Here is a 10,795-nt window from a genome sequence, read left to right as displayed (position 1 = left end):
CGACAGACCCAGGGATACAGAGGTGTTCAAAAAGGCACCATGAATTCTCTATCATGTGGCCTCTCAGTGTTGTATACATGAGCCTGTGTAACAGAGGTAAAGTACGTACCTGCTCATCTCCATGCTCTGACTCAAAACAGCAAGCAACCAGCCACCAGTCCAGGCTCCACACTCTGGGCACTATTCATAGAGTAGAATCCTCACAGGACAGAAACAGGCCATTCAGCCCAACAAGTCCACACTGACCCTCTGAAGAGTAACCCACCCAGACCCATTCCCCCACCCTACTACTCTACATTTACCCCTCACTAATGCACCTAACCACATCCCTGAACACTGTGGGGTAATTTAGCACAGCCAATCCAGACTTACCTGCATACCTTTGGATAGTGGGAGGAAACCCACACAGACACAGGGAGACTGTGCAAATTCCACACAGACAATCGCCCGAGGCTGGGATCGAACCCGGGTCCCTGGTGCTGTGAGGCAGCAGTGCTAACCACAGGACCATCATGCTGCAGACTCAGGGGTGGGTCAACAGAATTGTCTGCCCCAGGCTGGGACTACCTCATATACAAAACAAGTAGTGGCTCTATTTTGGTGTCCAATAAGAAACAATTTTCCTTTCCAGCTGTGACTCCTCAATTATTACAGAGAGCAAAATGGGCTGTCGCAGATGAACAATTCACTTCAGTCTAGGCGTTGGAGGTCATGTTGTGGTTGTACAGGAGCTTGGTTAGGGCCCTTTTGGAAAACTGTGTTCAGTTCTGGTCTCCCTGCTATAGGAACTTGAAAGGGTTCAGAAAAGATTTACAAGGATGTTGCCAGAGTTGGAGGATTTGAGCTTCAGGGAGAGGCTGAATAGGCTGGGGCTGTTTTCCCTGGAGTGTCGGAGGCTGAGGGGTGACCTTCTAGGGGTTTACAAAAACCATGAAGGATATGAAGAGGGTGAACATCCAATGTTGTTTAGGCAAGGTAGGGAGTCTAAATCACGAGGGGTTTAGGTTTACTGTCAGAGGGTAAGATTTAAAAGGGACTTGAGGGACAATTTTTTCACATAGAGACTGTTGAGTGTATGGAATGAGCTGCCAGAGGAAGTGGTGGAGGTTGGAACAACTACAACATTTAAAAGGCATCTGGATGGGTGTATGAATAGGAAGGGTTTGGAGGGATATGGGCCGGTTACTGGGAAAAGGTACTAGATTAGGTTGGGATAGCATGGTTAGCATGGACAAGGTGGACTGAAGGGCCTGTTTCAGTGCTGTACATCTCTATGACTGTATGACTCTAATAGCGAACATGGTTAAACCATTCAGGTATTCATATTAATCTGATAGTTTTTACACAATTAAGTTTCTATGGAACTAGACCGACCAGTCTGACTGGGCTGTGTGAAACCTGCCAAACAAACAATTCAGAGAGAAATGTGAATTATTGCAAGATTCAGGAACATGGCTTAAACATTCAGTCATTGCAATGCATCAGTTCAAATAACTCAATGAATGTAATGCTCCAAAAAGCAAGGATTCTCCTCAAAATGAATCAGTCACACAGGTTTGGAATGGGGTCTGAGTTAATTTGCAAAGAGCATTCAAACCCTCAATGAAATGTCTGCCTCCTTTTGTAATGGGAGGACATTCTCAGTTGATTCCCTGGAAACATTATCGTTACAGAAGTGAAGGTGGGACGATACAGATCTGTACGAAGAGTAAATGATTGTGTCCCATGTCAGATAGAGACAGGGTAACCCGGTTCTGGTGCTGCCTCACACTTTGTGCTGCAGCTCCCTCCTTTATAAACCCAGCAGTGAAAGACCGACTGGGCCTGTCGCTGGGTCCCATCAGCGAGACACAGCACAAACCCGGTGGGGTTTCGGGTTGGACACTAAGCCGATTCCCGGGCTGGTGTCCAGGTCGGTCACACCTGGTGGGGCCTGGAAGTGGAACTTCTGCAGCAGGGTGGTGAAGAACAGGAAAAGCTCCACTTTAGCCAGTGCCTCACCAGCACACACCCTCCGACCTGAAAAAGAACAGGGAACGGTCAGTACCTCACACACACACACACACACACACACACACACACACAGACACAGACACAGACAGACACACACACACAGACATACATATACACATACACATATACAGACACACACACACACACACACACAGACATACACACACAGAGACATACATATACACATACACATATACAGACACACACACACACACACACAAACATACAGTCCATTCATAGACCACCATCTTCCAAATTCCCATCGCTGAAACCCTCCCAATGGTCACCAACTGCAAGCAATTCCATTCCCACAGTGTGTCTCTCCACCCCTGTACAGACAGAACTCGAACAGCTGGGAGTACATTCGGCCCTTCTAGATCTCCACCCCCACCTTCCCAAACCTTCCCCATTCCTATCCATTTAATTCAGATCCAATTACTCGGTCCTGAATCTACTCAATGACTGAACATCCACAGACTGTCAGGGTAGGGAATTCCAAAGACACACCCCACTCTGAGTGAGAGAACATTGTCCTCTCCCCATCCGAAATGGACACTCCGAAATGAGGCTGTCCATTGAACAGAAATGATGGAGTTTAATTCAGATAAATGCGAGGTGCTGCATTGTGGGAAAGCAAATCTGAGCAGGACTTATACACTTAATGATAAGGTCTTAGGGAGTGTTGCTCAACAAAGAGGCCTTGGAGTTCAGGTTCATAGCTCCTTGAAAGTGGAGTCGCAGGTAGATAGGATATTGAAGAAGGTGTTTGGTATGCTTTCCTTTATTGGTCAGAGTATTAAGTACAGGGGTGGGGGGTTTATGTTGCGGCTGTACAGGACATTGGTTAGGCCACTGTTGGAATATTGCGTGCAATTCTGGTCTCCTTCCTATCGAAAGATGTTGTGGAACTTGAAAGGGCTCAGAAAAGATTTACAAGGATGTTGCCAGGGTTGGAGGATTTGAGCTACAGAGAGAGGCTGAACAGGCTGGGGCTGTTTTCCCTGGAGCGCCGGAGGCTGAGGAGTAACCTTATAGTTTAAAAATTCTGAGGGGCATGGATAGGGTAAATAGACAAAGTATTTTCCCTGGGGTTGGGGAGTTCAGACCTAGAGGGCATAGGTTTAGGGTGAGAGGGAAAAGATATAAAAGGGACCTAAGGGGCAATGTTTTCACACAGAGGGTGGTATGTGTATGGAATGAGCTACTAGATGATGTGGTGGTACAATTGCAACATTTAAGAAGCATTTGGATGGGTATATGAATAGGAAGGGTGTGGAGGGATATGGGTCGGGTGCTGGCAAGTGGGACGAGATTGGATTGGGATATCTGGTCGTCATGGACGGGTTGGACCAAAGGATCTGTTTCCATGCTGTACATCTCTATGACTCTATGACACATCCCCTCTCCAGGGCCTGAAGAATTATCCTTATTTCAATGTCTTTAAGGAATAGAGCACCAAGACCCTGTTCCAGGAACCAGCTCAGTGACTCTCTCTAAGGTAACTTTACCCTTCCTTGGGTGGAGAGACCAAAACTGTGACTGAGTGTGGTCCCACCAAACCCCTATGGGATTGCAGGACCTGTGGCACCTCCTGAGCTGAATTAATTGCCATTACTGGTCATAGCCTTCGAATTACACTTCCCTTTTCTTTATTCACTCATGGAACATGAACGTCACTGGCTGGGCCCAGCACTTATTGCCCATTCCCGATGTGTCCCGCTGGGAAGGTGGGGGTGAGCTGGCTTCTTGAAACTCTACAGTCCCTCCGAGCCACCCACCATCCTGACTGTAAGACCACGAGAAATAAGAACTGGAGCAGACCATTCAGCCCCTAGAGACTGTTCTGCCATTCAATAGGATTATGGCTCATCCCACATTCTTCACATCTACTGTCCTGCCCTTTCCATACCCACATTCCTTCAGTGTCACTGGCTCAGAATCGTGGAGTTCCCTCCGTAACAACATTTGTCTACAGCGCATGGACTGCAGCGGGTCCTTCTCAAGGGGTGACTTGGGAACGGGCAATATATACTGGGCCCAGCCAGTGACATCCACATGCCGTGGATGAAGTAAGAGCCAAATGGGGGAGCTCAACCCATTGTGAAATTTTGGAGCTTGCTCCCAGTTCAAATCAGAGCTGGCTCTCCACAGCCAGTTGCCTCACTTTAGAAATGGGAATATTTTAGTAACGGAACACACGGCCCCTTTTACAACCGGTCACCTGCAGAGAAAGGCATGAAGGCGTCTCTCTTCACAAAATTCCCATCAGCATCCAGGAAGTGAGCCGGGTTAAACTGGTGGGGCTTTTCCCATTGGGTTTTATCGTACAGCACCGAAGTCAGTAAAGGAATAACGTACGTTCCCTGAAAAACATGGAAAGCCATTCTGAATGTGTTCCTGTGCCTGTGTTTAATGGAGAGAGAGTCATGCAGGATGTGGAAAACCCAGTTTTCTCCCTGATCCTGTTAGTTTCACTAGATACCTCAGGCTATAACCGACTCCACCTTATTGTCAAAAGTAACGGCTCTTCCCCACGATTAAAGAAAGTCAATTCCTAAAATCCAAAGTGCTGCTAGGCCTGCAGTGGGACATATTTACCTGCAGTGGGGGCTGGGGAGATTAGTGCACAGGGCCCTGCTGTTTGCTGACAGAAGGAACACGTACACAGATTGTGCTGTTCAACTCAATAAAATAGGGGCCTGCCTTTATCCAGTTCACTCTTCAGGGCAATCATAGTCAACCTGCCCAGTTTAAAACTTAAACAGAACTTGGAAGTTAAGCGTCAGTCATCATTAACTGGTGCATTTGCTTTGTCCTCTGCTAATCAGAGTCTACTGGCCAAGCAATCAGCACTTTCCTCTCATTCATTAACAATAATGTTACCCTTTTCATTCATGAGTGCAAAGTGTTTGTAACAGGATTGAGAGTCAGACGGCACATTTTAACCACATTTTGAAAAAAGCATGTGTGAGATGCGATTTGACGCATTTTAAAAAAACACAAATGTGAGGTGAGATTTAAAATCAAACCTCTTCCCACAGTTAGTGACTGGGTTTGGAATGAAGTATGGTCAAGGCAGGTTCACATGAGGCATTCAGGAGAGCATTTGATGATTATTTCAATAGGACCAATGGCTTATGGGGGAAAGGCAGACATTTGGTTCTGTCAAAATGCTAAAGAGAGCGAGTACAGATGAGTTGGGAGAAATGGCCTCATTTTTCACCATTGAGGTTGTGTGATGGGAACCTTCGATGTGACTTTTTATTTGCAATTCTCAACATTGAAATTCCCCCTTTTAATTTGTTTCCCTTCTAACTCAGTTCCTGTATTTATTCAGAAAACATCATAATATTATTACCATGGTGACAATGTTCCAAGTAGAACCCTTCTTCAGGACTGGGGTGGGGGTGAGGGGAGCTGCAGATAAAGGTGGGGGAGATGTGGGGGAAGGGTTTGGGTGGGAAGTGGGCCGGGTGGCAGGGAGCAGTGGAAGAGAGGGGGAGGGTCTGGGAAGGGAGGTTGTTTGAAATTGGAGAGCTCAATGTTGAGGTGGAGCATAATGGTCATGTCGGAGAGGGTATGGGAAGGGGAATTGAAATAGGCAGTGGTTGGGAGGTCAGGTTGGCCAACTCCAACTAGACCCAACCCCAAGAATATTTCCCCCTCCCCACCCCTCTCTGCCCTCCGGAAAAAACCGTCCCCTTCGGCAGTCCTTGGTTTGTGTCACTTTCCCACCAACATATCCCTGTCACCCCACATCCAACCCACGGTATCTCCCCTGCAGCTGGAAAAGATACAAAACCTGCTGGTACACCAGCACCCACACCTCCCTCCAGGGCCCCAAACAGTCCTTCCAGGTCAGACAGAGGTTCACCTGCCTCTCTTCCAACCTAGTTTACTGCATCAGGTCCTCCCAATGTGGTCTTCTCTACACTGCGGAGGCCAAATGTTAACTTAAGGAACTGTTCACTGAACATCTCGGCTGGGCCCACAGGGGCTGACCTGACCTCCCAGTCACTGTCCATTTTAATTCCCCTTCCCACTCCCTCTCCAATATAATCATCCTCAACCTTTACCATTGCCAGACCACAAGTTGGAGGAACAACACCTCATCTTCTGCCTGGGCAGTCTACGGCCGGGAGGACTCATCGTTGAGTTCTCCAATTTCAAATAACCTGCCTCTCTATCCCCTTCCCTTCCCTTCCCAGCCCCTCCCCCTCCCTTCCATTCCTAGGTTCGACCCTTCCTTCCGGCTACCAACTGGATACATTCCCCCCATCAACCAACCAGGCCTTAGCCTCTACCTTAGTTCACCTATTCCTACCTCACCACTCTGACCCTCTCCCCACCCAAAACCCTTCCCCACCCCACCCCTTCACCCCCACCCCCAGTCCTGAAGAAGGGTTACACCCGAAACACCCACTTCCCCACCTCCTGATGCTGCCTGACTTGCTGTGTCCTTCCAGCCTCCTGTTGGTTTATTTTGGTTTCCAGCATCTGCAGTTTCTTTTGTCTCGAACAATGCTCCAAGTGGCACAAATTGTGAAAAGTCAGCCTTGTGTCTCTGGTACCTTTGGAAGGAAATACCCTCTGAAATGCGTGTCCTCGGTTGTCGAATGAGGAAGGATCGGGACAATGTTGGCAAACCTCTGGATCTCGTGAATCACAGCCTCAGTGTAGGGCATGTGTCTCTGGTCTTCTGTCCTCGGGAATCGACCAGCTCCTATCACCCGATCAATTTCATCTTGGACTTTCCCTGAAATAGACAAAAGGGTGAAGATCTTTGGATGGAGGGAAACAGTTTATTGTAGAATGAACTGAAGTGGAGAACGTTGTGTTGCTGACTGACATGGAACAGGCTCGATCAGTTCCATTGCCAGTACATTCCCCTCTCAATACTTTACTTCATCAACTCTGACAGGCATAAACATCAAACTGCCCCAGACACACAGCTGATGTGATACCACCCACTGTGTGCTAACCTCCAAGGTCAATTGTTATTGTTCACTGCTGAGGACAATTTGACAATCTATTTAAAATAATTCCATGCCACTATCCATATTTATTACCCTTGAGAAGGTTCCGATTGAAAGTGCTGATTTGTCGAGCCGAAATTTCCACAAAAAACGCGCTGGACAGGGAACTCGGCAGGGCCAGGATTTCTAGGGACATTTTTAGGGCCACCCCAAAGAGTATCCCCCTAAAGAGGTCAAATGTTTCAGGCACATGCCAGTTCCTGACCTGTAAATGGTGATGGTGTTGTCCAAAGACTCTGAGTTGCTCTTTTCTTTTACCCAGGGAAGCGGGCACTCTGATGCCAATGGCAGTAAGATCCAAAGTAGAACAAATCAATCCAAGTGACCCCCTCCCCACTGCAGAGACCTATTTATTAGGATAACTGTTCACCTCTTTCAGCACTTTCTGATCCCGACCATGGGAGGGGTTTCTGATTGAGATGGCCAATATCGTGCTGAGCCCAGAGCTGTTTCAGTCTTGCTCTTGATGGTCACTGAGTTCCTGACTGACAATGTCTTGTCTTATTCTCAATCAGATTCTTACAGGGGTCAGTATTTGACCCCGAGGGGAGGGTGGGTTTGAGCACCAGATGTAGATATGAAATGCCATGTGCTAAGACACTCATGACAGGAACTATCCTCCCTCAGGGAACATAAAGGACTGATTAAAAAATAACAAAGGAGAGTAGAGTCCAGGAACAGGCCCTTCGGCCCACCAAGACTGTGCTGACACGTGATGCCTTTCTAACTAAAACCCTTTTGCCTCTATGTGGTCAGTATCTCTCTATTCCCTGTCTGCTCCTCTATCATCAAGATGTCTCTTAAACGTTACTATTGTCTCTGCCTCCACCACCTCCTCCAGGCACTTACCACCCTCTGGGTAAAAAAAAATTTGGCTCTCATATTTTTGTTAAACTTACCCCCTTTTACCTTAAATTGATGTCACCCAGGAACTGTCATTAAGGACTCCATCTATCCATGCCTCTCATAATTTGTAAACATCTATCAGGTCACCCCTCATCCTACAAAATTCAAGTGAAAACAAACTGTGGTTTTCCACTTTCTCGTCATGGCTCATGTCTACACCGGGCAACATCCTTATAAACCATTTCTGAACCATCTCCAAAGCCTCCCCATCCTTCTGGTAGTGTGGCGACCAGAACTGTACACAATATTTCAAATGTGGCCTCACTAAAGTTCCATACCCCTGCAAAATGAGTTGCTCATTTTTCTTCCTCCATTCCTGACCAATGAAGGCAAGCACGCTCAGATGTCTTCTTGACCTCCTTATCAACTTGTGTTGTCACTTTCAGAGAACTGCGGACCTGCACACCAAATGCCTCTGTATGTTGATGCTACAAAGGGTTTCTGCCATTCACTGTGTGCAGTACTTCCCTCCTGCATTAGGTCTCCCGAAATGCATCACCTTCCATTTGTCTGGATTAAACTCCATCTGCCATTTCTCTGCCCAACTCTCCAGCCTATCTCTATCCTGCTGTATCCTCTGACAATCCTCCTCACCATCCACAACTCCTCTGAACTTTGTGTCATCTGCAAACGTATCATAGAGGCATAGAATCATAGAGATGTACAGCATGGAAATAGACCCTTCAGTCCAACCTGTCCACGCCGAGCAGATATCCCAACCCAATCTAATCTCACCTGCCAGCACCCGGCACATATCCCTCCAAACCCTTCATATTCATATACCCGTCCAAATGCCTCTTAAATGTTACAATTGCACCAGCCTTCACCACATCCTCTGGCAGCTCATTCCATACACGTACCACCCTCTGTGTGAAAACGTTGCCCCTTTGGTGTCTTTTATATCTTTCCCCTCTCACCATCAACCTATGCCCTCTTGTTCTGGACTCCCAACCCCAGGGAAAAGACTTTGTCCATTTACTCTATCCATGCCCCTCATAATTTTGTAAACCTCAATAAGGTTACCCCTCAGCCTCCGGCGCTCCAGGGAAAACAGCCCCAGCCTGTTCAGTCTCTCCCTGTAGCTCAAATCCTCTACCCTTGCAACAGCCTTATAAATCTTTTCTGAACCCTTTCAAGTTTCACAACATCTTTCGATAGGAAAGAGACCAGAATTGCACGCAATATTCCAACAGTGGCCTAACCAATGTCCTGTACAGCCGCAACATAAACCCCCCACCCCTGTACTTAATACTCTGACCAATAATGGAAAGCATACCAAACACCTTCTTCATGATCCTATCTACCTGCGACTCCACTTTCAAGGAGCTATGAACCTGCACTCCATGGTCTCTTTGTTCAGCAACGTTCCCTAAGACCTTACCATTAAGTGTATAAGTCCTGCAAAGATTTGCTCTCCCAAAATGCAGCATCTCGCATTTATCTGAATTTCACTCCATCTGCCACTTCTTAACCCATTGGCCCATCTGGTCCAGATCCTGTTGTAATCTGAGGTAACCCTCTTCGCTGTCCACGACACCTCCAATTTTGGTGTCATCTGCAAACTTACTCACTGTACCTCTTATGCTCGCATCCAAATCATTTATGTAAATGACAAAAAGTAGAGGACTCAGCACTGATCCTTGTGGCACTCCACTGGTCACAGGCCTCCAGTCTGAAAAACAACCCTCTACCATCACCCTCTGCCTTCTACCTTTGAGCCAGTTCTTATCAAATGGCTAGTTCTCCCTGTATTCCATGAGATCTGACCTTGTTAATCAGTCTCCCATGGGGAACCTTGTCGAGCACCTTACTGAAATCCATATAGATCACATCTGCCCTCATCAATCTTCTTTGTTACTTCTTCAAAAAACTCGATCAAGTTTGTGAGACATGATTTCTCACGCACAAAGCCATGTTGACTATCTCTAATCAGTCCTTGCCTTTCCAAATACATGTACATCCTGTGCCTCAGGATTCCCTCCAACAACTTGCCCACCACTGAGGTCAGGCGCACCAGACTATAGTTCCCTGGCTCATCTTTACCGCCCTTCTTAAACAGTGGCACCACGTTTGCCAACTGCCAATTTTCCGGCACCTCACCTGTGACTATCGATGATACAAATACCTCAGCAACAGGCCCAGCAATCACTCCTCTAACTTCCCACAGAGTTCTGGGGTACACCTGATCAAGTCCTAGGGATTTATCCACCTTTAACCGTTTCAAGATTTCCAGCGCTGGACATTTTACAAGATGTCACCATCTATTTCCCTGCAGTCTATATCTTCCATATCCTTTTCCATGGTAAATACTGACGCAAAATATTCATTTGGTGTCTCCCCCCTTTTTCTGTGGCTCCACACAAAGGCCGCCTTGCTGATCTTTGAGGGGCCCTATTCTCTCCCTAGTTACCCTTTTGTCCTTAATATTTGTAAAAGCCCTTTGGATTCTCCTTAATTCTATTTGCCAAAGCTATCTCATGTCCCCGTTTTGCCCCCCTGATTTCCCTCTTAAGTAAACTCCTACTTCCTTTATACTCTTTTCAGGATTCACTCAATCTCTCCTGACATGTGCTTCCTTCTTTTTCTTAACCAAACCCTCAATTTCTTTAGTCATCCAGCATTCCCTATACCTACCAGCCTCCCCTTTCACCCTGACAGGAATATACTTTCTCTGAATTCTTGTTATCTTATTTTTGAAGGCTTCCCATTTTTCAGCCGTCCCTTTACCTGCGAACATCAGTCACCAATCAGCTTTCAAAAGTTCTTACCTAATACCGTCAAAATTGGCCTTTCTCCAATTTAGGAGAAAGTGAGGACTGCAGATGCTGGAGATCAGAGCT

General features: G+C 46.9%; 1 protein-coding gene across 3 annotated transcripts in view; it reads right to left on the bottom strand.

Moving 5' to 3' along the window:
- Positions 1 to 396: 396 nt before the first annotated feature.
- Positions 397 to 10,795, bottom strand: part of LOC132832392 (cytochrome P450 2K1-like) — a 28,863-nt gene continuing 18,464 nt past the window's right edge. For 2 of the 3 annotated variants that reach the window (XM_060850350.1, XM_060850349.1), the window contains exons 7-9: positions 6,585 to 6,769; positions 4,235 to 4,376; positions 397 to 2,019 (exon numbers count right to left, since the gene is read on the bottom strand). In XM_060850350.1, the coding sequence (XP_060706333.1) occupies positions 1,841 to 2,019; positions 4,235 to 4,376; positions 6,585 to 6,769 (506 nt within the window). In that variant the 3' untranslated portion in view covers positions 397 to 1,840. The remainder of the gene's footprint in view (positions 2,020 to 4,234; positions 4,377 to 6,584; positions 6,770 to 10,795) is intronic. The other variant, XM_060850351.1, reaches the window with a different exon arrangement.

This window comes from Hemiscyllium ocellatum, chromosome 35 (assembly GCF_020745735.1).
Source record: "Hemiscyllium ocellatum isolate sHemOce1 chromosome 35, sHemOce1.pat.X.cur, whole genome shotgun sequence".
In the NCBI taxonomy this organism is placed as follows: domain Eukaryota; kingdom Metazoa; phylum Chordata; class Chondrichthyes; order Orectolobiformes; family Hemiscylliidae; genus Hemiscyllium; species Hemiscyllium ocellatum.
This window is presented reverse-complemented; position numbering and strand designations above follow the sequence as displayed.